At 38.8% G+C, this 27,102-nt stretch overlaps 1 protein-coding gene across 1 annotated transcript in view; it reads left to right on the plus strand.

Moving 5' to 3' along the window:
• Nucleotides 1–1,426: 1,426 nt before the first annotated feature.
• LOC119850642 (orofacial cleft 1 candidate gene 1 protein homolog) overlaps nucleotides 1,427–27,102 on the plus strand; it is a gene marked incomplete at its 5' end in the record, with an annotated part of 53,217 nt that continues 27,541 nt past the window's right edge. Inside the window, 4 exons of the mRNA XM_038389067.2 lie at nucleotides 1,427–1,499; nucleotides 1,795–1,971; nucleotides 16,555–16,641; nucleotides 21,763–21,846. Of these exons, the coding sequence (XP_038244995.2) occupies nucleotides 1,427–1,499; nucleotides 1,795–1,971; nucleotides 16,555–16,641; nucleotides 21,763–21,846 (421 nt within the window). The remainder of the gene's footprint in view (nucleotides 1,500–1,794; nucleotides 1,972–16,554; nucleotides 16,642–21,762; nucleotides 21,847–27,102) is intronic.

Genomic DNA, 27,102 nt, shown 5'->3' on the forward strand with positions numbered 1-27,102 from the left:
AAATGTGAAAAATGGTTATAAAATAGGGCATTTTCAGTTAATATCGTAATTATTTAAAAAATCATGTTTCCAGGAGCTGCACTGATAGAAGTGGTCTTTATGTCAGAACAATTACCAATTTTGCTGCCCTAAGTAGTTGCCACTGAATTGCCTCTGCTTCCCGAAAGCCGCCGGGGCGGGAAGAGCGGTGGAGCTGCCACCCGAAAGCCGCCGGGGCAGGAAGAGTGGCAGAGCTGCTGCCCAAAAGCCGCCACGGGACACGGACTGCCACCTCATTCTAAATGCTGCCCCAACCACCTGCTTGGAAAGCTGGTGCCTGGAGACGGCCCTGACAATTAAACAACTGGCATCAAAAAATTAACGCTATTTTCAGAGATTAACAAACAATTTACAAAATGTTCCACAAAATTCTAGAACAAGTATATTAACATTGCTTTTTCTTAGTATTCAGCCTTTTTACTTTGGCCCCTACCCCTCAGTTTGCAACTTTTTACATTGCTTTCAGCTGATTGCTATTTTTATTACAAGTGTTAATTATACAGGACTATATTCAACCCTTATCCCCTGTGTGAAACTCTCATTGCCATCAAACAGACTCTTGTACAAAGATCAAGTTTAAAACTTAGGCCTTGCTCATGGTGTTACTACTGCATATTCTTAGAGCCTCACATTCCCATAGTATTTAATTTACAACTTGTAAGAATCTGGGGCCTCTAATAAGATTTGTTGCTATTCATTTACATCGTAACCATTTTTTGCATGCTTTTAATATTAAAGGAACTTTTAGCAATGTAGTGAATTCTACCTCCCACCTACCTCCCATAATCATGGACTATCTCTGGTGGCAACACCTGAAATTTTGGTGGTTTTAATTATTTTTGGGAAAGTAGCAATTTTGTTTTATCGTTCTGTTGTTTCATATGAACACGGAGATCTCATTATTAGGTCCTTTGTTCTAAACAAATGCATAGTTTTAGATAAGTGGTTCTAAAAATAAACAAACAAACAAACAAACAAAAAATAGAAGGGCAAGAGGAGGGTTACCTGAAAACATAACGCATAAGCAAACTTTTTTCTAAATGCAGCCTCTAGTTTCTGAAAGTGAAACAGAGCCGTTGTGCTGAATGCATACTCTAAAGATGAGTTTTCTAGCTCTTCCTTTACTGAGGTTTCTTTGCATTAATTAAAAATGGCAAAAAAAACAAAGTATTTTAATATGACCTTCATTTGGCATTTGTTTTAACTTTTCTTCTCCAATTTTATTTAATTCTTCCACTTCTGTTGTTCAATTAATGTTTGACCCCTTTAGCAGAGATATAAATTAAATGACATTTCAGTGCCATCCCTTATTTAAAATACTGTGTTAGTTGTGGATTATAAAGGATGATCTTCATTCTTTAGCTAATTTATTCATTTAACAATTTCCCTCCAGAAGTTCCAGCAGAAGGCTCTGAAGCAAACTAAGCAGAAGAAATCCAAGTCGGCTGAATTTCTGATGGGTGAGCCTTGCTTGATGAGTTATTGCTCATAATTTGTGTAAGGATTAATTAACTAATTACAGACAAATGGCTGTGGGCGAAATTTTGCTCTTGCTTGTCAGGGTGCAATTTGTAATTATTTTAATCATTTATTCCTTTTTTTTTAGAGTTAATTTTAACCTAATTCTGTTTTGGCGACATTTGAGGACGATACACTTGAGTCTTTCAGCAAAGGAATTACTAGAAGGAATTTTCTGCTTGTCATTGAAATACACTTTGGTATAATGTGCTCTTCTGACCTCCTTGTTTTCTATAGTAAAAGAAGAGAGAGCAGCAGCAGAAGGCATTGAAAATCCAGCTTTTAACTTCAGCAGCACAGATCTTTCAGCATATCAGACTTCAGAAGAGAAAGTTATTAGACATGACAAGCTAGATAGCACCCTTGCAGCTCACCAACAAAAACTCAGGCTGCAAGCCCCTGCTGAACCAAGAGGTGAGACTTCAGTCTTGATTATCCTCAAACTGAGTGACAGTAGTTGTGTTCCTGATCTAACCTGTGCATTCCATGGCCTACACCACACATTCCATCCTAACACGTCCAAACAGGCTTCCCTGAAAGCCTGGGATTTAAAATTCAAATATTGCTGAAAACATTTGATGTCTAAATATTTAGAGATCTATTCTCCTATCTTCATGCTCACAAAGCTCCTGATGACTGGGCAGAGTTGCATGATGCTCTCTGCCAGCAGAAGAAACTACTTCACAGGCTATTGTGAAAATAGTTTCCTGTTAATTTATATGATGCTGAAATGTAATCATCTCAGCCGAAGAGCAGAGATGTTGTACAGTTATTGCCTCTCAAGCATTAGGTAGTTTTAAACAACATTATGTAAGTCCCTGATCCACTATTGCCCTCACCATGCATATGCTCTCAATCAACCAACATATTTCTTTTTTTAAGCCCAATTATATCTCAAAAACTATCACTGGACATTTCATTATAATAATAATGGGTCAATGCTTCCTGTTATCCTGATAATAGTTGTAGCCTGCTATAATAAAAGCCTTGGCTTTCAGCCTCAGTTTATTTAGGGCAAAGTACCATTATTAACTTTGGAAGAACGCTTTAGCTTTCAGTTAAGTAACTTACACAAAGCCATAGTGATCTTTGTTGCAGTCAACTTTCTTACTACAGATCGAAACTTGAAAATTTTGAGCAGCCTTGGTTGTTATATTATTTTGAATTATTAGTATTATAAATATTACCATAACAGTTTTTGTTTTCTTAACAACCTAGCAATAAAAGACTTTCAGAAGAACTTCAGTTGATCTCCTAAAATATGTGGGAAGAATTTGGGGCCAAGATTTAAAAAAACAGGTGCCTAAAGTTAGGCTGTGAAGTGTTATTCTACAAACACTTATGCAGGTACTTAACTTTTCTTATGTAAGTGGTCCCATTGGCTTCAATGGGACTATGTACATGCATAAGTAATGTGCAAGAGTAGGACCCAAGTCCATATTTAGGTACCTAATTAAGTGGCTTGATTATCAATAATGCTGAGCACCCAGCAGTTCCCATTGAAGTCAACAGCAGTGACTTCTGCATGCTCAGTACCTCTGTATATTAGGCCACTTATTTAGGTGCCTAAATAGGAACTGCAGAGAATAACTCTAGGTGCTCATTTTTTAAACTCTTTGCCACGTTCTTTTGGAGTTTGAGGAACTGAGAGCCTGCAAGTTCCACTGATCCCTTGCTAAATCCAACTCCTATATTGTCCTTGGCCTTAACATGGCTGTGTATGGTGGCATAGAAGGTAAGAAGCCTTCCTTTCCCTTTTGTAGCCCACGTAAAGTGAGAATTGAAGACGCTGCATTTTATGGAGGACAGGTCTTCTCTGCCCCAAATCCCCTTGGGGTACCTGATAACTAGGAAGGAGGCAAGTCTGTGGCTCCAACACTCCAATTATTGGCTAGTGGAGGGAGCTGCACCCGACAAAGTTGCTTCCCTAGGTGGGTGCAGCTCAGCAGCGCTTACAATAGGTTGGTACCTAAATGTCTCAGTCTAGCTCTTATGCCTAGATGATCTTCTTAAATTAGTTTGGTGTTGGACCATTTTTCCAAGAAGAAATGGGGTGCTGCCAGTTTTTCCTATGGTCCCTACACAAATGAGAGGAAGGGAAATATAAATTCATAACCAATTGCTAACATTGCAGAATATAGTATTTTTCCTACTCTCCAGGTACAACTTGAATTCTGCACTTTTGACATCTGCAGCCAAGTACAGTTCATATGGTGATATCTGAAAAGGCTGTAAACAATCTTGCCAAAAATAACTATATCTTGATATTTTCCTAATATTATAGATTACTTTTTAAATCATCATTCAGCCTGTATCAAGAGTAAAAGGTATTCAGATATATACAAACGCCCATATATACCCTGTAAAACAGAAAAGTCTGAGCGAGAAACTAGACATGGGTTCAAAATAGCACAACCAAAAGGATAAATTAGGAAAGGAAAACATGGCAGCGAGGCATAGGTCAAATAAACATAAAAATAACAAAAAATGGAAAAAATAGATAAGGGTTAAAATAACAATACGCTGATACTAGGGCAGGATTAAAAACAAGAACCGGGAACATTAAGGTCAGTTAGGTACTAGATCAAGAGGAGATAAAGTGACAATTAGGTGTGGGGTCAAATTAAAAAATGTCTCACTCCCTTTCTTGGTGATACAATTTACTTGACCAATATCCATAACATCATATTTGTAAGTAGTTTTCATATTGCTCTGTTCTTTCATAAAGGGTATTCTGAAACAAAATGAAGATGATGGGTAAAATTTTCAAAAGTGCCTAAATGACTTAGGCAGGCCTTGTCTATACATAAAAGTTTACAACTTTAACTGGACTGGTATAGTTCAAGTGATATACCCACTCAGTGTGGATGGAGTTATACTGGTATAAAAGTGTTTATACCAGAAGACCTTATTCACATACATGAAGTGCACTTGTATCCTGCTACGCCTGCACCCACACCATGGAAATACCAGTAAAAAAAATCACCACCCTAACCAATATAGTTACACCAATACAAAATCAGTGTGTAGACCAGATTATAGGAGCCTATGTCCCATTTTCAAAAGTGATTTAGGCACTCTGAAGTCTAAGGCCTGGTCTACACGGGGCGGGGAGGGGATCAATGTAAGTTATGCAACTTTAGCTATGTGAATAACGTAGCTGAAGTCGATGAACTTAGATCGACTTACTGTGGTGTCTTCACCGTGGTGAGTCGACTGTTGCCGCTCCCCCGTCGACTCCGCCTGTATCTCTCGCAGCGCTGGAGTACAGGAGTTGATGGGAGAGCCCTCAGGGATCAATTTAGATTCATAGATTCATAGATACTAAGGTCAGAAGGGACCATTCTGATCATCTAGTCTGACGTCCTGCACAGTGCAGGACACAGAATCTCACCCATCCACTCCTATGAAAAACCTCACCCATGTCTGAGCTATTGAAGTCCTTAAATCATGGTTTAAAGACTTCAAGGAGCAGAGAAGCCTCCCTCAAGTCAACCATGCCCCATGCTACAGAGGAAGGTGAAAAACCTTCAGGGCCTCTCCAATCTGCCCTGGAGGAAAATTCCTTCCCGACCCCAAATATGGCAATCAGCTAAACCCTGAGCATATGGGCAAGATTCACCAGCCAGATACGACAGAAAATTCTTTCCTGGGTAACTCAGATCCCATCCATCTAATATCCCATCTCAGGGGATTTGGCCTATTTACCGTGAATATTTAAAGATCAATTACTTACCAAAATCCCATTATCCCATCATACTATCTCCTCCATAAACTTATCGAGTAGAATCTTAAAACCAGATAGATCTTTTGCCCCCACTGCTTCCCTTGGAAGGCTATTCCAAAACTTCACTCCTCTGATGGTTAAAAACCTTCGTCTGATTTCAAGTCTAAACTAGACACGATAAATCGACCCCTGCTGGATCGATTGCTGCTCACCGATCCGGCAGGTAGTGTAGACATACCCTATGTCTGATTGTCCTTCAGTGAGACTTAAACTACATCTACCTATGAGGTTGGTGTGTAATTCCCAGCTCACGTAGTCATACTGGCACTATTTCTATGAGAGCTAGTGTGAGTATAGACATTTATAAATAGATATGGCAGCATGGGCAGCGGCAGCAGAGTCCATACCTCAGGGATTCATCCTCTGTGTAGCTAAGCTATGCCTCCACTGTCACCGCCCATGCTACGGCAACTACACTACTATTTATACTCATGCTAGCTCTCATCCAGCTAGGGTGAGTATTTGTATGTGAGCTGGGAATCAACCCTCACCGTCAGCTTGTAGCATTACATTATACTTAGACTACTTAACAAATGTCATATTTTTTAACAAAATCATCAAGACTTCAGATTTAACACGCTCGATATTTAAAGCACAGTATGAATACTGAAGCAGATCCTCATGTGTGCTCTAGAGCAGTGCTCAATGCACCTGAAGGCTGGGGGGGAGGGCAGAAGTGGCTTTCCACTGTCTTTCCCATGATCTCGGGGCAGCCAAAAACTGACTTGCTCCCTGGTGCAACACAGAACATTACCAGTATTGCCTCAATTTCCTCCCACAGCATCACAGGGTCTGTTTACTGGCTGTGATTGCTGGAGGGCAATGTTCTCTGGGCACACCCTCTCCCACTCCTGGCATGTCTCAACACATCCCTATGCCAGGGAGGCTGGGAAGTGGTGGCATAGCACCAGCCACATGCCAGAGGGATCCCCTGTTACTCATGTAGGATGGCTTCAAATTCCTTTATGCCTCTGGAGTCCAAAGGGGACTTAGTTAACAGCCAGATCCTTGGCCCTGTTAAATTCCATACCACCACTGTGAGGTAGTTAAGTAAGGATTATTCTATTTACATATGAGGAAAGTGACAGAGAGAGGTTAAGTACACAATTTCCAACAGAACCCACTCATTTTGGGTGCTTCCGTTTTTAGGTGCCCAGTTTGAGGAATCAGAAGCAGAAGTGTCTAAAATTGGTGGTATCTTAAAACTGGATGCCAGAGTGCCTTGTCCAAGCTTAGCATTCAGGAATAGAGCTGGATGAATTTTTTTGGACAAGTAGTTTATTCGCTGAAAAAATACATCAGTCAACCTGGATCCATTTGTGAATTTGAAACAAATTTGCCAAATAGTTTCAAGTCACCCCTTTGCCTTCTCTTTGTAAGCTTAATAGATTGAGACTCTATGAATCTCTCACTATAAGGCATGCTTTCTAATCCTTTAATCATTCTTCTGGCTCTTCTCTGGTGGGTGGGGGGAGCCAAATAATTTTTTTTTTCAGGTGGCTGTGGTGGTACCTCCCTTATAACCTTTAGCTCCATGGTTGACGTACTCACCTGGGAGGTGGGAGAGCTGGGTTCAGGCACCCCCTCTGTCTGGTGTGGAAAAGGAATTTGAATTTGAGTCACCCCCTATCTCAGGTAGGTTCTCTAACCACCAGGCTGCTGACTGCTCAGGGTAGGCGTTATCTCTATCAATCTCTGCTGTTAGAATTGTTCCACTTTATGTATTAAAAATATTTAAAAAATTAAATAGTCATTGGGCCAGATTAAAAAGAATGATTGTAAAACTTGGTGGCGAAGCTACTCACTTGGGACACGGGAGACCCAAATTCAAGTTCCTAATCCAGTGACAGCATTCAGGAAGCCTGTGCAAAGCTTTTAGGATCGTGCGGGCTTGAGCATTCCGCCACAGTGTGGCTTACTTCCTCTTTGCCCCTTTTGGTAGTGATTTTGCAACCCAAGAGAGTGAGATTGTTCTTGCAACTTGCTCTGAGGATCTAAAAGATGAAAAAAAGACTCCTTGCTTCTCTCTCCTACACTGCACATTTGCATTAAGGTCAGAGGCCATCTGACCCCAAATGTTGATCATTCTATTTAAAATAGTTTGCAAGTGACAAAAAACATTATTTTTTCCCCAGTACACAAATCATTTTCAAAACTAAATTATTTGCTAAAATCATGAGCATTAACTAACGCTACCATTATTTACTATCTAGAACAGACACTGTTTACATCTTATATCATGCCCCATAGAAATGAACAATATTAGAGAAAGAGAGAGAGAGAAAAGAAAAGAAAAGAAAAAATACATCTTTAGGGTGTAGACCAAATGAAGATTGAAGGTCAGCTAATCAAATACATGCTCATTGTGAGTTGTGTTTTCAAGATGTCTATCTATCAATTTACCTGTCTAGCAATCGTACTTATGTGGCCCTCATTACCAAAGTATCTATGTGCCTCCCAATATTTAGCATATTTCTCCTAATACCACCCCTGGGAGAGAGGGAGTATCTCTATTTTACAGATGGGGAAATGAGACACAGAAGTCACTTGCTTGAGATCATATAGGAAGCCTGTGTTAGAACAGGGATTTGAACCCAGGACTCCCAAATATTTTATGTATAGGAAAAACAAGAAAAAATGTTGACACACACACAGAAATTAAAACACCATTTAGACACACCACTCTCAATGTGAAATACTGAAGAGCTACCTCAAACAAAGACCCCAGTGCCGCAATGAATGCCGTACAGGTAGGCCATCACACATAGGCAGAGCCCCATTTAAATAAATAGGGTTTGGCAGAGGTCAGCCAATGTAGAGTCTACCACAGGGTTGGGACTTAAATGTAGGTGTAAAGTGAAGGATCAAATTTTGCTGTAGGATACAAATGAAAACACCAGTTATCAGTGAGACAAGGAGATTTGCATATTCACATCTGGGGGTCAGAATTTGGCTGCAAATACAGGTGAAATTTTTCAAAATTATTTAAATTACTTAGAAGCCTAACTCCCACTTATGACTGCAGAGATATTACATAATCTCTGTGAAGGGCGGGAATACTCCTTTGTTGCTGAACTTGAAGATCGATCATGGAAGTGAAATGGGACTGAATCTGGATCTAGAAATAGACAACAAAATAAGGGCTGCATGTAGAAGTCACTTATAATATCACATTGATAATAAAAACTATGATCTGTCAAAATCAGTAAGTTTACATGCCCTATAAGGCTAAAGTTTTTTGAACAAAATTTAATGTAATTTTGAGAATAGATTACAAACTAAGAAGGTGATAAATACAAATAACAAATAGTCAAATGCTGGAAGTTTGTGGTTGAGGGAAATGGGAATTTGACACACTGGCTATTACTGCTGGAAAAACGATTTCAGATCACATATGAAATGACCTCAAATCTGAACTGAAACTGAGCCGTAACTTTTTAAAAAAACTTTTCTCATATTATTTTCAGTTTCATGTCTCTCTTCAATGTCTGATTCCAACTGGGTCTAGAAATGGAAATGCTGAAATATTGCACACTGGACATGATATATTAAAATTATATGTTTAGGAAGAATGGGGTTGTCAATGGAAGAAATTCTACACTGAATTACATCTAGTGCAATACAATTGAAATCAACAAAACTGCACTCAGTGTAATTTAGTGTGCAACACTGAACCCAACATGTATACTTTCAACAACAGACGTGCTTTGGCACTTGTCTAAGTAAAAGGAACTAAAACCGAATTTATGCAAGGTATAGAAGTGAGATTCTGAGAATAGGTTAAACTTTAAATTCGAGGGTATTCTTTCCAAATGTGCCTGAGTTTTTATAATTTTTAGCATCACTCTCTTGACCAAATCTATTTCTTTTGGCAATAGGATGTTTCCTGGTGGTGTCTGCTGCTCGTTAAGATTCTCACCCATTTGTCTGTGGGTTCTTCCACAAGTATCATGTAAACTAGTAATTTTGGTCGCCAAGGTGCTCAATATTGATTTTCCCCATTTACATATATTGGATTATTTGACAGTGTTTCTGAATGAACTCCACCAGCATCAATGTGGATTTTCTCATGTATTCCACCAAGAGTGTTTCCCCAGGAGAACCAGCAGATCTTACACTGGCATCCTTGGCCCAGTGCCTTCCGTTGCCTTCAGAAAAACAAATTACCAATAGAAACACATTGTGCTGTATCTCTGCCTAAAGAGCTGTAAATGCAGTCAGTCTTCCAAGAAATGAATGGGGGGAAAAAGCGAATACTGTGAGCACAGTGCGGCATTTTTCAAACACTCCAGAAAGAGTGGAGTGAAACACTATTTATGCTCATGAACATTCGTTTGGCCAATGTTCTGTCAAAGTTGACAACTCATGTTTATATTGTGAACCTTGAATATACTGAGACCTGGTAATGTAGTTTACTCATTATCCAAGGTTCCTGTCAAAGATAAAGAAAATGAATGAGAGGTGGAGGAGGTATTTGATATCTTCTAAAACATTAAAAAATGGAAAAATCACCAAGTGCTGATAGCCTTGCAGAAGATATATTTTTTAGGTACTACCCAATAGGTACTATTTGAATGGTCTTCAATTATAGGATTTTATTTAAAAAATTCTTTTTGGACTGAACTCTCATACCTATGATTCATTATACTTTGAAATTCTGTGTAAAACATATCCTTATCTGATATCTCTTATATATTAAGAATAACTTCATGGACTTCAGCAAAGTCATTCCAGATTTACAACAATTAACTTAGATCAGAATTTGTCCCATCGTGCCAAATTCAATGGAGACCTAAGTTGTGTATGTTGCAATGTATGCATAATTGCCAACTAATGTAATTTGTACTGGGTTAGGGATTTTGCAGGTCTGCAAAACAACCTTAATTAACGTTGACAAATTCTGTTCCTGGCATAAGTGAGAAAGACTTCAATGGGCCTGATTTTCATTTCATTTACACCAGAATTGCTATGACACTTTTTTTTTAAAATAATCAAATGGAAGATTAGAGACTGAGGGCTAGATATACAAAGGGAATTTAGGCTCAGCATAACAATGCCCAACTTTAGGTGTGCTGCTGTCTAATGAAATTCACAGTCCTGAAAAAGGTGTTCAGATTCACTATACGATGCATGGCAACAGTTAGGCACCTAAGAATGGGATTCACAGATGCCAGCAAGCTGAGTGGGGAGTTGTCTAAACAAGACAGTAGGCCAGATCTGCACCTGTCTCTCGGAGTTAGGCACCTTTCTGTGGGTCAGGAGGAATTGCCCCCCTCCACTGAGGATTCACACCTGTGAACCCTCTCCTAGAGTTAAGTACCTAAGCCAGGTCAGTCCTTTCTCCTAAAAAAGCAAAGCTTTTTACCTGGTGTAAATAAATATTCACCAGGCCAAAGGGTGAGTGAGAATAACTCTCTAACTCGGTGATTGGGGCCCTCAGTTGGGGGAGGGGCATGACCCAGGGTCTAGTCCCAGAGCCAATAAATATTTAATTATTTATATAAAGTGGAACAGCCCCCATGACGAGAGATCCACTACAGAATAGCTTATAGCTCAGTGAGTAAAGTACCTCAGGGAGAAGAAAGATTTGAACCCACATCTCCTACATCCCAGGTGAGTGTGCTGACTGCTGGGTAAAGGGCTACAGCACTACCTGCTCCTCTGGTTGTGTTTTGTCCGAGGCCCAATCCAATAGGCAAGAGAGGTGGGGGAACATCTAGTTTGTGAATCCTGCTGTGGCTTAGGCATGAGTTAGCCACCAAGCAGCTTGACTTAGTTGGCTTTTGGCATACCCACCAACAGAATTGTAGGCCTCTAGGGGACTTTAACAGTAGGAACATGGGCACATAGGGAATTGAGGCATCTTTTGGGATAGGCAGCAGCTGAGTAAGGGTCTGAGGAACTAAATTTTGGATTTAGGCACCTAAAAGGGCAGTTTAGCACCTGGTGGATTTAGTCCTGAGTGATTAGTGAGATTACCAATCTTAAAAGATTGTTTCTTGAGAGGGGCTGAACAATTAATTCTCTGAGGAAATGTAGCACGCGCCTCCCTGAAGGGGGCATTGACAATCCCATCTAATAATGGACCCAGTATCTCCACACTACATTTAATAGGTAAAAGGGACATGAGTCCAGTTCATTTATCATAACTTGGAACTCCAAAGCACCTGCAAAATCTCAGTGAGAGACACTGGCTGAAACTCAAGCTAAGAATATCTTAGATTGGCCCCATCCAGAAATGGCTTGGAAAACATGGAAATGTGAATGCTTGGGCCACATCCAAGGGATTGTGTCTACAAAGTAGAATGAGAACTCTTCACAAAGATAAATCTCAATTCTGCTACTTAGAATCATAGGACTGGAAGGGACCTCGAGGGGTCATCTAGTCCAGTCCCCTGTACTTGTGGCAGGACTAAGTATTATCTAGACCATTCCTACAGGTGTTTGTCTAACCTGCTCTTAAAAATCTTGAATCATGGAGGTTCCACAACCTCCCTCAGCAATTTATTCCAGTACTTAACCACCCTGACAGGAAGTTTTTCCTAATATCCAACCTAAACCTCCCTTTCTGCAATTTAAGCCCATTGCTTCTTGTCCTATCCTCAAAGGTTAAAAAGAACAATTTCCCCTCTCCTCCTTGTAACAACCTTTACTTATTGGAGAGAGTCATGATTCACCAAACTGTCCACAACCTGGAAGAGTTCCTCAACTCAATATTTCATTGATGTGATGGTGGAAACAAAAACTCCTCCTTTCTTTCACATGCTGCCATATCACCAGGTTTCAAACACACCTTGTGTCACAACTGGCCAGACTCAGACCATCTTTTGTAGGCTGCTTATACATTAAGAGGACCTGTGAGGGTGAACTATGAGAGAAGAAAATTTATGAGGCACTGTGAAGGATAAAAGAGTACAGCAATGTCCTGCCCATCAATTGGTTACACTGGTTACAGTATTGTTGTTCAGAGCTGTGTGAAAGTGAAGGAAAACTGTAAGCTAATGAAATAAGTCATCTTGTCAGAACAAAGAGGTGTGCCTGGCTCAAAATGAAGGTCAGTTCATGACAAAGGTATAAGCTCCATCCCTCCACGTCCAGTATCCTGTACTACTCTGAAAACACAAGCCAGACTGTGTTCAACTATGTATCATTATCCAACAACCATTTGGGATAGTCCCATGGTTATAATATCAGGCATCAGATCTTCAAACAATCCAGCACAGTTGTCATCCACAAAGACATTGACTTTTCCTGAGTGATGTCAGTGTTGATGATGTCAAGGTCCTTCATTGAGTTAGATGCTCAATCAGCTCTGCCACAGAATATGAGGCCCAATGGAGCAACCTATAATTTGGTCCCAGTCCTGTTCTAACTCTGTGCTGGGATGCTCATACTCAACACACACACCATCAGATCTCTTTTTGGAGTGAAAGACCTGCGAGTAGTACATCTGAGGTCAACCACATCACCTCCCTGGCCATCTCAAGACTCATTGAGTAAACTTACTCCAGACATCTGGGTTAATAAGCATTTTACAGTTTAATCCAGCCAGCTCTCAGTTACACAAGTCAGATCAGGGGCTTCATTCATGCTTAAGTAATGGATTAACAGTTACCCACTGCTCTTTCATTAATTAAACAGCATACATTTCTGACTAGGTCACTGTCATGCCAAGACCCTGCTTTCCAGAGACTAAATTTTTGAGGGGTCATGTGGGACTGATATTAAATATGTGGAACTTGGCCTCCACCTTGGTTGATTTGTTATCTACTTTGTATCCTCTTGCTCACAATAAGAAGATTGGAGGAGGATCCACGCTCATGAGTTTACACTTAAATCTTTAACTGACCTAATCAGCCTATAGCAGTTAAAATACACAATTGGTGGAATAAGAAAGATAGTTGAGATTTTCAAAGAAGTCTGGGCAATTTAGACACACATCTTCCATTAAGGAAAGTATGTGACTAAATGTCTTAGACTGCTTTGAAAATCTCAGCCAATGCATCTAATGGTTGACTATAACTGTTGCAATTTTTATGCAGCTATATATAAATGCTTGTAAATAAACAGTGGTATGAAATTTTGAAAGAAACTGGAAACCATGTGAAATTCCTCTGGTTTTATTTTGCAATGCAGATTCAATGTTCTCACCAAGTTGCTGAAACTCATGAACATCTCAGATGGTGTAAATAGATAACTCTACTGATTTTAGCTGAGCTATGCCAATTTACGCCAGCTGAGGATCTGGTTTATTGAGTGAGCCGTCATCCACTTTCATGTGAACCTAGGACAAATCATGGTTTTGCATCTATGATTCTAAATCATGAGTCATTTACAGTTCATCATGTTTGTATTATGAAGTAAGGCAAAACTCTGAGGTATAGACTTACTTTCAAGCTGAGATTTTGAGTTTGATCAAACTCCAGAATCTAAGCAAAACTCAGCAGTTACAGTCACCCAGCTCTAAACTAAAGAAAATATTTTTCAATAACTTGCTAGCTGAAGCCATCAAGTGTTGCGCTGCTGTTTAACATACCTGCAAGCAAACGCTCTCTTAACATTTACTTTACTCTGTTTAGGTTGGGAAGCAGTGCAATGTGAATTCCTCAGTGGACCTGTTAATTTACGTGTTATATACTTTCATGTATTTCCAAAAGCAAATGCAGAATGATTGCTAATCCATTCATGAATTCATGTCATTAGCAAAATGCCTTTGGCAGTATGTTATGTTGCCTAAAATTGATAATTTTGTATTTTTAAAAGTAAAAATAAATAGGCCCCACTTATGATGTCAAGGGACCAGATTAACTGGTAATCTGCCAGCAGAGGAATGTTCATCTGAAGTGAGTACGACAACAGTTAAAACTGCCTTTAACCTCTGAGGGGCCCAGCTGGCTCAGCCCACAATGTAGATAGGGATGGACCAAGTAACTTGGATAAGCAGTGATTCTGTACATCTTCGGACTGCCTCTTCTGAGAGGCTACAATGGCACCCGGGCAAAGTTTAAAGTTGGGTGCTCTGCAGAACTGCTCACAGGAATGCTATGGTGACCATGCCACCTTTTTGTTGCCTGAGGCAGCTGCCTCCTAGGCTCAGGAGTGTGCAAATTGCTTCTAAGAAGGGTAAATCAAGCCCAAAGTTTTTGACCTCGGATTGACTTCTATATCCTAATGAAGATAGAAAATATAGGATACGTTTCTAAACCTCAGAGCTTCTACCATGGGTAAGAGCCGAGGCCCAGTTGTCTGATTATACCAATGCATTATGGTTTTGTCTCTTTCCACGGAGTTCTTGGTAGAAGCGATCGTGTCTCCTGAGAGTACACAAAGGTGTGCTGCTCAAAGAGAATAATTAAACATTAGCTATGCAACCAGTGCAGTACTCATTTCTCCCCAAAAGTCTGTAATCAGACACAGGAGTAGGGATTGAATCCACCCTTCTGGTGAGCAAAATGGTTTACGCTGTTTCTCAAAGAGGGTTTTACAATAAGGGTAGAAAGAACAAGTGGGGGAAAGAACAAAAAAATTCTGATACTGCATTCCTCAAGTGGTATGACATGTCTTCCTAAACCCAGATTACTCAGTCCAATACAGATCTGCAAAAATCTAGACACAGGAGCCTACTATAAAACACGTAGTCTAAATTCACCCTTGTGCAGAGGGCCAGTAAAAGGCCTATACGCTAATGGAGTACCACTTTGTATTGTTTGCAACATATACTTTCTAGTAGTTTACATTTATAGCTATGAAGCAATTGAATAAAGAGATGCATCATCATTTTCTTTTTTTTAACACACAGGAGAATTATTTTACCAACATATGAAAGAGTGTTCCTATAGCATCACAGTGCTTTGTGCTAGAGGAAAACAATTACAGTGAATAAGGTAGAATAGCTCTGTTATTGCAGTACATAAGACTTTGATTACATACTGCCAAGATTCATACCAGCCTAGTAGTTGTTGACAGATAAAGTAACAAAAATGAAACTCATTTATTTTTTCTTTATTGAGACCTCAAGGTAAAGCAAATTTTCAGTTCTTGTACTTACTACATTGAAAGAACAGAGACTGACAGTCAAAATGTGCCAGTCCAGAAATATAAATTAAACCTAGTTTCATATCAGAGTTTCATTTAGTCTTGGAAAAAGTGCTGCTGCTTGGATTATTTTTGATCCTAAAATAAATCTACTGTAGACTGCTATAGTGTGTCTAGGATGCATTAACCCTTTCCTGTGTTTGACTTCAACTGTTTACCCTCTTATATGTTTATTTTCAAGAATATAGAGGTAAACTGTAAAGTGCTATGCCTCGTTCTACAATTTTGAAGCAATTTGGGGACTAGATTCTACCATATTTTCTCATGCTGAGCAGTAATTTACTGTCTGCATGTAGTGCCATTGATTTCTATGACACTATTTGCAGAGTAAGGCACTTTTACCATACGAAGGACACTTTTGGAGGAAGTATAACTCACCTGTGTTCAGAGAGAATTCTTCCAGCTGACGTATAGGAAGTTCTGCCAGCTGGTGACAACTATACACTGTATATTTCTCTGAGAAGTTTAATATATGTATTTTTCTTTTGTAAAGTTGATTAGTTCAGTAAAGTACAGATAAAAACATCTATTGAGATGGAAAGTGCTAAACAAGTGTTTTTATCTCATCAAATCTTTGTTTTGCTACCTAGCCCAACTTAATACAATTGCTGTTCAGATTAATGAGGCAGCATTCCAGTATCTCCTCTGTAATTAAACACTTCCCTGTTAGACTACAGCATTAAAGATGCACCAGACGTTGAAACCTCAGTGGTGAAATTTAAAACTGTTGAAATCAGAAGGGTCAGCTGTGAAGCACAAGTTCCTTTATAGCCTTGGTAACTTTTACTTGTAATGCGTGTCTTCAAAATAATTTGGTTTAGGGTTTTTTTGTTTTGTGTGTTTTTTGTTTTTTATCATTGTATGATCTAAATTTGAGAATTTTCTCATTACTTTCTGAGCAAAAGTAACATGAAGTACACTTGTTTCCAAAATTACCTTTTCTGACCTTTCACAAGATAATTGCAGTACTAGTAGGCTTAGAATACTTGTTAAAAAAATTAAGCTTATAAAGTAGCAAAAATGCCCCTTCTCATGCTGGTGTCGATTTCAAAATTAACATTTTGGTTCATGTGCTTCTAATAATCACTGACCCTTACTTCATGTGCTTTCCACAGGAAATGAATACAGCAGAAATTACTTTGACCCAGTGATGGATGAGGAAATAAACCCAAGGCAAAGTGGGATGGAGGTCAGTGGAGAAGGTGAGGCAGAATTAAGTATGTAATTTTTGTGTCAAAATATTCTTTTCCATTCATGAAAATGAGGTGACAAAGATCACATATGCAGTTCCATTTAAATATTGAGGGTTACTATTTAAATTATATGTCTTCACCACCATGAACGTGATGGGCAGCGTAGGTAGTCTTTGATCAAGGACACTGGGTTAGTGGACAGGTAAAGGCAGGACAGTGTGCTTTATTCTGTATTTTATTGTAGCTATAGAACATATAACTGAGATACAGAAGCATATTCCAAGGAAACTGTTGACCTAAATGTTCCATATAATTAAAATACCCAATCCAGAACAGAGCACCAAACAGTATCTTTTTTTTGGAGACGTGATCCTGAATTCCTCATTCAAGTGAAAATGTCATTGAATTCAATGTGTTTTGCCTATCAGAATGCAGCACACCCAGGGTTTTTTTTGGAAACCAGCAAATATAAATATTTTCCCAACCCATTGAGTTTTTTTTCTTTTCTGCTTTTTAAGGATGTGAAACAATAAAAAGGAAAGTTGTGCTCTGTGGAGTGTGCACTGGTCAACTTTATCTTGGATAATGCAAGTTCTTTTGTACAGCAGGGAATGCAGGGTTGCACTCCAGCATCCAGCAGGAAGTGACTGGAAGCTGTGTGAGGGTGCAAGAAAGAGTAGTCAGTGGTGATATTTCTTCCCAGGTAATGGCAGCATATTCAGTATCTTCTGTCCCTGTCTTCTGCCAGGTCTTCCTTGGCCTTTTTTGCATTCTCTTTCCTTTCCCAATTCAATGCTTGAGGAGCATATCTCCCCACCACCTGAGCCTTCTTTCCTTGATGATCTTTTCTAACATATCCAGCTTTGTCAGCTCCCTTACTCTCACATTCACTATTTTGTCTTTCCATTAAATGTTGAATATCTTTCACTACCTCTGTGATGGGCAGCCTCCAATCTCTTTTTGTTAGCCACTGTCATTGGCCAAGACTCTGCTCTGTCCAGTAGTGTTTTCAGTACAATCACTTGGTATAATCTGACTTTTAGTTTGGTGTAGAGGTCTTTGTTTGACCAGATGTTGTTCATTCTTCCTGGTGTTTTGTTTTTCCTAATTTCATATTGATGTTTTTATCATGGCCCTCTTCAAATGTCATCATATGCCCCACATACAAGAACTCTTCTACCTGTTTGATTTATTTTCTATCCATGTACATCTATCATCCAGTTTCCTGTCTTCATAATCTGGGTTTTCTCTGCATTTACTTTCAGTCCAATTTTTGCTGCTTCCTGGTCTACCTCAGTTGTAAGGCCAATTATCCCATTCTACATCATACTTAGTAAAGCAGTTTCGATGGCAAAGTCAGGGTTGTGTAATTTGTCTCTGCTGCCCCTTTTTACGCATTATGCATTTTACTGCCCTTGTCCTTGCCCAGTCTATTGCTAATGCAAGGGGGATTGGTGCATAACACACACCCTTGTCTAACTCCAGTCACAATATCAAACCGCTCACCCGTGCCTATGTCCAATCTTACTATGATCATATAAACTCCTACGTGCTGTCAATCCCAGGCAAAATATTGGCTACAGTTATGTTGAATAGAAAGATGAAGGCAGTGGATAGAATATTACAGGAAGAACATGCTGGATTCTGTCCAAGTGGATCAGTTGTGAACAGATATTTTACTCTTTGACAGATCATTGAAAAAGCTACTGTTTGGCCAAAACCCACCTTAATCAACTTTATCCACTTTAAGAAAGCATTCAATAGTGTCCACAGAGAGACCCTGTGGAATATTGCTCGAAGCTATGGGATACCAGACAAGCTGATCAGTATAATAAAGAGTTAACATGATGGAAGTAGCCTGTCAGAGCTCATGATAAAAAAGGTCTGGAATGTGGGTGGAAAATAGACATATCTAAGAATACCTGGGCTTAAATATGGTCATTGTGGTGTTAATGGGGTGCTTAGCTACACACTGCACTCTTTTGCCCTACAGCAACTTGGTGACCTGCAAGACTGAGTTGTTCCCAGGTGTTCCCTATCCATCTCTTTACTTTTGAACTTTGTAGTTATATGAGAAACAGTCCTCCTATGGATGCAGGAGCCTAGTCAAATATTTAGAGACCATGAGCTGCGTAGACTGAAAAATCTGTGGCCACATAAAATATAGAAACAACAAGGAGTCCAGTGGCACCTTAAAGAGTAACAGATTTATTTGGGCATAAGCTTTCATGGGTAAAAAACCCACTTCTTCAGGTGCATGGAGTGAAAATTACAGATGCAGGCATTATTGTACTGACACACAAGATTTTTTTTAATGAATCAGTGAGAAGGTAAGATGATTGTCACCTAATACTGTACCATCAGGTTTATCAAGGACATTGCATCACACCAAAAGCCCATAGTGTCATAGGATATCAAAGTGATCCTTAGGAAGATAACCTGCATGATTTGTGTAAACTGAAGTTTCTTATGAGGAAGGATTTATTCTTGGTGACAGTGGCTTTGACTCATTTAATAAGTGAGCTTCAAAAGCCATGATCTGTTTTATATTCAGAGAGAGGAAAGTGGCTTTTATGTATTTGTGCATGTGTGTGAGTATAGATAGATAGATAGATAGATAGATAGATATAAAAACGCACAAAGATCTAATGGTGGTGTCAAAGCTCCACCTTAATCAAATTATTGTCAGGACAATATATGTCCCTGTCCTCATGCCCATGTTAGGGAGGACAAGCTATATAAGTTGAATCTTAAATGTTCCCTTGGGTGTTTGTCTGGAGCAGATGAAAGCCTTTAGAAAGTCCATCCAATTCTTTTTCTTTCTGTTGACATTAACATATTAGGTCAGTCTGTATCTAAGAGAACAGGTCTAAATGGCTGTCCTTTTGAATTTCTCTTTGTTTTCCCCTGGCAGGACTGTCACTCAAAGGCCATGTGAAAGCCCAATTTATTAGAGGCATGTTAGCAACGGTAGCCAGCCTCAGGTTGGTTCTACTGAGATTTGCAGAACAGTTATAATGCTATATGGAGTTTACTTTATTCTTTTACCTGATATCATTGCCTAGAGCAATGCTAGGCCATAGAATGGATGATAAATGATTCATAATCATATATCTATGTTGTGGCTGTACATTACAGAAGTAAATATGTCTGTGGCCCTCCTTTCCTTTATCAGCAATCTGCTATTGCTTGACCAGTTCACTACTCTTGTCTCTTGGCATATATTTTGTTGCTCTAGTCATCCTCTGAAGAAAGGACCTTTGGTCTCCCTACTCACTTATGTGCATTTTGGCTTGTTGTGAGCCCAAATATGCCATAGAATCTTTTGTATTGGCTGCCACAGCATCTCTGAAGCAAAAGCTGGCAATTTCAGCAGAAGTTTGTTTGATTTCCCATATATAAAAGTACTATAGAATTTGATAGGGAGAAAATCAATATGGTTCTGTAGAAATGTAATAGGGCTCTATAGAAATTTCTCTTAGCCTATAATGTTTAATAGGGTAATATATTTTCTATGGATTTTTTTTTAGCCTTCTATAGAATTCTGTAGCAGGGCTATAATTCTCCACTAAATCCCCTAGGCTCTTTAGAACCAGTAACTCAAAAGAAAATGGATAGGATGTAGAACGATATGCATGCACTATTATGTATGTGGACTCCATCTTTGAACCCTCAATGCTACTCTGAGGTCCACAGTAGTTTAGCTTGAGATTGTGCATTTCAGTAACCTGTTGTCACCGGTGGTACCAAAGAGACTCTGGGCCTGATTTTGTTCTCATTTGCACAGGTGGAAAGAGTAATTCCACTGAAGTCAATGGAGTTACATCTAAGCAGAGCTGACATAAGTGAGAGGAGAATCCAAACTAGTGTTTGGAATCTTCATTTTGGATTGGTTGTATACTAAGAGAGGAAGACGTACTTATTCAATGCCTGTCTTCACCCAGCGATGGGTCATTGTGGAGAGAGAAAGGCATGCATTGTTGTATCAGGTTCAAAACACACTTTAGAATATCGCTTATTCTGTGACACGGGAAACCTCAGACCAAGACATATCAACTGGCCACATGTGAATCTTCTGTCACTAGCATTATTCAAAGTTAAATGTAAGTTTCAGGTAGCTGTGGCATAATATTGTTAAATGTATTATCCTGTAAAGATAAGCTATTAACAAATATATTTTTGCTATGTGACAAACTAAGTTGTGCTTGAGATTTATTAGAGTTGATAATTCCCTCAAAACCAAACAAAAAACAAAAAGTGTGCCATTCTTTTTCAGGAGAAGGTGCCAGTGTCGGGTAATGGAATAAATTAAAAAGGTTTCAGCCTACATTTTCAAGTGACTAATGCTTTTGGGATGCCTCTGTTTTTGGGTGTCCAGGTTGACCCCTTAAAGAAAACTCCCCCTCTGAAAATCAGCCCCCTTTAATGAATCTCAAACTGGGTACCCTAAACCATTAGTCACTTCTGAAAATTGAGGCCATAGTTCTTTAATTATGGTATTGGTTACACTTGAGTTAACCCTGAAATTACCATAGAGCTGGACAAATATTGGGGAAAAAACATTTTGGCTAATATTCTGGGGGAAGAGGCTTCCACGGCCACTTTTCTACTTAAATGGTAGGTTGGTGACAGAACCCAGTTTCATGGGGAGCTGTAAATACTCAGAAGATTTTCAGATTCATGCTCTCCTTACAGCATGCTATTAAAATGTACAGCTATGTTAAATTACCTACTGTAGATCCAGGAACAAAAGAATATTGAAAAAATTGAGGTTATTTTTAACCTTATTAGAAGGTCAAACAGAATGAAGCTAATATTTGAATATAAAAATACATGAAATATTACAAATAGATTGTTACCTCAAGTAAGGAAAAAACAAAGTGTGTGTGTGTGTGTGTGTAATTAATATAAATTAGGATATAAAATAAGGATATTCTTTTCAAATTGTTCCATAATTTAGTTTTGGGATAGGACTATTTTTCATAACTTAGTACCAAGTTGTGAAAAATTTCATAGCAATCACTTATCTACAATTAATTTTAGAAGGTCAAACGGGCTTGTTTAAATTCCTTACGTCTCAGTACAAAAAACAGCTGGTGGAAAACCTGATTTTCCTTTTTCCTTTTTAAGTGCCTATGAATTTAGATGAGAAAATTCTCTATGTTGAACTGATGAAACTTCTAGATGAAGAGAATAAAATGGTGGAATATCAAGGTAAATAACTAAACCTTGTTATTAAAAAAACTAGTGTGTGCATATATCTGTCATAAAATTTGTCTTGCTATAATATAAAGAAGTAGCTGATCTTGCATGCATTGAAGTTGAAGGTAAAATTGCCATTGAATATAATGGGAGCAGGCAAGATCTCACCCAAAACATTTTATCATTCATGATTATATGTATTTAAATAGGATTTAAATGGTGCATAGTCTTTAGGCTGCCTCTCTGGACAGAGGGGAACTATAGAAAATATTCCAACTTGGATGCCGAAAGTTAGTCACTTAAATCCATATTTAGGCACATAACTATGTGACCTGATTGTCAGAAGTGCTGAACAACCAATGCAAGTATATGTGGTAGAGGGATTTGTGTGCTTAAACAGAGATTTAGTTTTGTAATGACAGCACCTAAGTTGGAAAACGTTGGCATTAGTTTTATTAGAAATAGCGAACCCAGGAAATGCATACAAAATATAGTATGTTTCCTCATCTCCAGTAAGAACAGCAGAGCAAGAGAGAGCAAGGCTCCTTGACTCCACACTCTCAGGCTTACTTCCACTTTACTTAGTTTGACAATATTTATTTAACATCCAATGACTGTACTGAATCATTGCCTTCCCAACCTTTACATGCTGTGCATACCTGTTGCTTTTTTCTATTTCATTTAGGGTAGGTGAAATATAGGTGACCCACAAGTTCAGGGCTGGCTGTGTCGTTTTTCACTTCATAGGAAGCTTGTGTGTGTGTTTTCTATTCTTACTGTCTTTACAGAGCTTCTGTGTTGTTTTGCAGTTACATCCAGGGTCTGGTCTAGAAGAGAGACAGAACAGGCAGTTGCCTAGGGCAGCCAAGCTTTAGGAGCAGCAACATGTATTATGACTATTTAGTTTTTGAGTAACTTTGTTCTAGAAGAGGCAGACATATTTCAGTTTGCCAAGGGTAGCAAAATCTCTTGGACTGGCACTGGCCATATGATTAATATCTTTGAAACCTATTTGGCTCCATTTTAAATGCAAGGAAAAGAAAATACAACTACCATAGCTAAACAAGTGCAGATAGTGGAAGCAAAAACCTTTATCAGATTGTTAGCCAGCCCAGTATTGCAACATGCTAATGTGGTGGTCCACATTACTGAATAAGATCAAAGTATTGCTGCAAGTTGATTGTTGCTTTTATCATGTAATAACATATGGTAAAACAAAAATGTGTTTTGCTGTGGTAAAGCATGCCATTCAACATTATTTCCATTGGAAATATTGGCTTTTGGGATCCTTCTGTGATACTTGTATGGCCACATTACTGTAGTATCTGAGCACCTTACCATCTTTATTCTCACAACACTCCTGTGAAGTAGTGCAGTACCGCTATCCTCATTTTACAGACGGGGAACTGAGGCATTAAGTGACTTGCCCAAAGACACACAGGAAATCAGGGGCAAAGGACGGAATTGAAGCCAGGTCTCCCTCAACCAGGCTAGTGCCCTGGCCACTGCACCACCTTCTCATTGAGATACAGTACCATTTATCTTTACAGTGTGATATTAATGAGTTTCATCATCACAAGGAAGGGGAAAGCACTCGTAGATCATCCTACAAGGAGAGGGAGGAACATGGCTTATTCTATAGTTGTATATTTCAAGGTATTTTGTCATTGAATAACCTGGGAGTTACCCATGTACTATATTTTCACAATTTATTAGATCACTATATATTACAAACAACTGTAACAGCAGAGTATTAAAGAATGTTGTAAAATATACAGTCCCTTAGTTAGAAATGGGGCCCAGTTGAAAATTTTGGATTCTGATACAAACATCTCTAAAGTGATGATACTGCAATAAGCATTCAATTATGATGAAGCTACGTAAGCGTCTAAAATCCTAGATTAGATTAAATTGATTTTAAAGGCATGTTTATCCCCCTCAGAGTCGAACAGGAAAGAGTTAAGGTTGCTTGGGTGCCTTAACTGTGCATTTCCGTTCATTAATGTGTTTATATTTCTTTTAAGAGTAATGGTAAAACTCTATCCCCTTGGTTTGTAATAGTTGCTTTTGAGGTAATTGTAGAGTGTTTGCCCTGAAGTTACTAATATGTATTATTAACCAAAAATCTATTTCAATGTAGTTTTTGGTCTTAGAAGTTCCTTTTAAAAAAATGTTTACAATATCATTCATGAATACTAAACAAGAAACCCAAAGAAAATGCTACCATGCAATATTTTTAATGATTTCAAGTTATATATAATTAACTTGAAAATATATGTCTAAAAATTAAATTGTAAGGGCAGGTTCACTGGTACACCAGTCTAGCACAAAGAAGCTTGAGTGCACTGGCTAGTTAAGCTGGCTTTAGAGCTACTTTGCATTAATAGATCCATGCAAAACAGCTGAGGTGTACTAGAGAATCTGGCCTTTTAATTGATTTATTGGTTTAGATTAAGGGTTGTGATACTGAGATTGAAGCTGTGTGAAAGGAGGACAAGAGAAGTCCAATGTCTCTGCATTTTATGTGCTCCCCCTATCCTCCTGCCTCAGTTCCCTGGGCAGTGATGCCTTGCTGCTCAGTAAAACTGAGGCAGCAGTAGCGGGGGCTGGCTATCAAGCCCTGATGTCTCATGTTGTTATGCAGCCATGGAACTTTTAAAGAGCAGCAATAGCTGTGTTAAGTATTCTGCCAATAAGAACACTTGACACATCTGTCAATGATTCATACCACTGTGTGATTATTACCATGGAATTGTTGCATGCACATTGTCTGCATAGGAAGGATGGTGATTGATTGAGTTACTCTGATGTCACAGTGGCCCCACTTAAGAATTGCCTGAAAGGTTGACCTGACCCTGTCCATAGCCTATTATAATCATAACAATTAACAAAAACAATTGTTAATAACATTAATTATAATTCTTCAAATATAACCCATGCAAGAATAATGTAAACTACACAGAAAGCTTTATGATCATTCATGATAAAGAGAAAAAAAACTGGCGCAGATCCTAAAATCTTAAATGACCTAGTTTTTAATTAATTTAAACTCCTCAACTAATCAGTGGATTTACTTATGAATTCTCTGAATACTCTTTCTGTATTCAAAAACTAAGCGCTGTAAGTTTGGGGAGAGTACGCTGTGTTTTCCATATGTAACAAGGAGGTTGAATCCTTAGTTTACTCAAGTATAACTTTGGTATCTTGACCAGAGTCCGCGTAATGACATTTTCTCCACCATCCTGTGGGTCAGTTCAGACAAATGGGTACCTACAGATAGACTAATACAGGAAATCAAAGAATTTTGTAATGCCAACATAAATGGGACTAGCTCTGGCTGAGCAACCCGGTTCATTTCCTGTCTCTATCAGGCAGAACTTCTCTTCTGACTAGCTGAGCTAGACCTTCGTGCTGTTAAGTCCTTTTCATTAAATACTTTCCTAATCTTAACCTTAATTTAGCAGTATATTTTTAGTAAGTACTTCTCTTGAGAGCACTCTTTAAAATTGCTCGCTCTCTCTCTCCTTTCACTCTCTTCCAGAGCACACAGTTCAGATCAGCCCAACATATTCTACCAAAAATAAAGTAGATTATAGATCCAACAAAATAAAGAAATAAAGCTAACCACAAACAGGAAAAAAAAATCAGAATGGATTTACAGAGAGGGTGCATTCGCAGACTGGATGTTTTTATTTTCATGTTTATGTGCAGGAATTTGCCTGAATACGCTCACAGAATTTGAGATAAGAATGTAACATACTCGGCCAGATCCGCAGTTTGTATAAACTGGCATAGCTCCAATGAAACTCCACTGATTTACATTAGCTGAAGATCAAGCACACTGAGTATAACACAGAGAGAGTTTAAGGGATCACCTGATGCTGCATCCTCTGCTGTGGGCAGTGTTTTCTTTTCCAGCATTTCCTGGATTTTCTCTCTTCTTGCCAAACCCATAATGCTACAGTAAATTGAAATGTAAATATTGTTTTGTTTTTGCTGTTTAAGTTGTAGGTCCAATCACTTTTCATTAGGCTTGTAAGAAGCTACATGAAGAGATTCCATGAACCCGAAAGTAATGGCTTTAGTTGTTTATATCTACTGTACGCATCCCCCCGCACACACACGATTTTAAATTTGTATCCTGTTGTAATTAAATTAAAAAAATGCACTGCTTCCTGTGTGTTGGTGGCAAGGAGGTGATTTAAGTACTTGGGAGCCTCCACAATTAAAGTCATTCAACAATGAGTAGTGAACAAAACTGAAAATTTTAATAGCCTTATTTTATCTTTCCTTTTCTGGTCTTCATTAGAGAATGAAAGACTTCAAAGGGAAGTGAGAAAAATCTTTTAAGTGCTTTTATGTCTGAAGATGGACAGAGAGACAGACAGATAGCTAGATATGAAGTTTTCTTGCAGAGAAAGAGAAACACAGAAGTACAAAAACAAGCATTTGTCTGCAGATAAATGAAGCAGCTGAGACAAAGTGAGATGTGGACAACCTGTTAGCTGTCATGTCTTAGTGATCCTAATATGGAAAAATGAGCAAAAGAGTCCTCTTTATTATTGGTGTCCAAAAATAGTATTAATGCTCCGGCAGATATGAATGAGAGGCTATTCTGGGGAGCAACATATCGAATCATATTGAAAACACCGAAAACTTATTTTCTTGAATACACCCTTTATGAATACATAGGATGTTTGGGGTTATTGGTTTGCTTGTTTGACAGCATATAGTACTAAGTGTGTAAAGACTGTGGGCTGAATACTACTTTTAGGGCTTATCTACATTGCCCTGCACTTTGGTCTATGGGAGTGTGAATAACAGTGCGCACCAAAGTGCTGCACTGTAACTCCCCCATGTAGGTGCTGTGGTGCGAACTAAAAGGTTCCTAGGTCGGGTTATCGTGGCCTTCTTCAAATAGCCCTACATTAATGTGAACTCGTAATCTTCTATTTCGCGTCTGCAGTGTCCACATGGGGGAGTTACAGCGCAGCATGTTGATGTGTACTGCCGTTCACATCCCTGTAGTCCAAACTGCGGGGCACTGTAGACATCACCTTAATTATACCCATACAACCCCACTGAAGTTAGCTAGCTTGCACAGGTGTAACTAAGAACAGAATTAAGCCCGATTAATGAAACAGGAGCTGTTTGTGAATGGCTCAGGGTAGAATTTGATCCTCCAAGATGAGTGGGAGTAAAGTGAAATTATTAGAATGATCCCTCCTAAGAATTCCTTGGAATAGGAATTATTTTTATAGTTCCATA

Source organism: Dermochelys coriacea, chromosome 2, assembly GCF_009764565.3.
Source record: "Dermochelys coriacea isolate rDerCor1 chromosome 2, rDerCor1.pri.v4, whole genome shotgun sequence".
NCBI classification, from domain to species: domain Eukaryota; kingdom Metazoa; phylum Chordata; order Testudines; family Dermochelyidae; genus Dermochelys; species Dermochelys coriacea.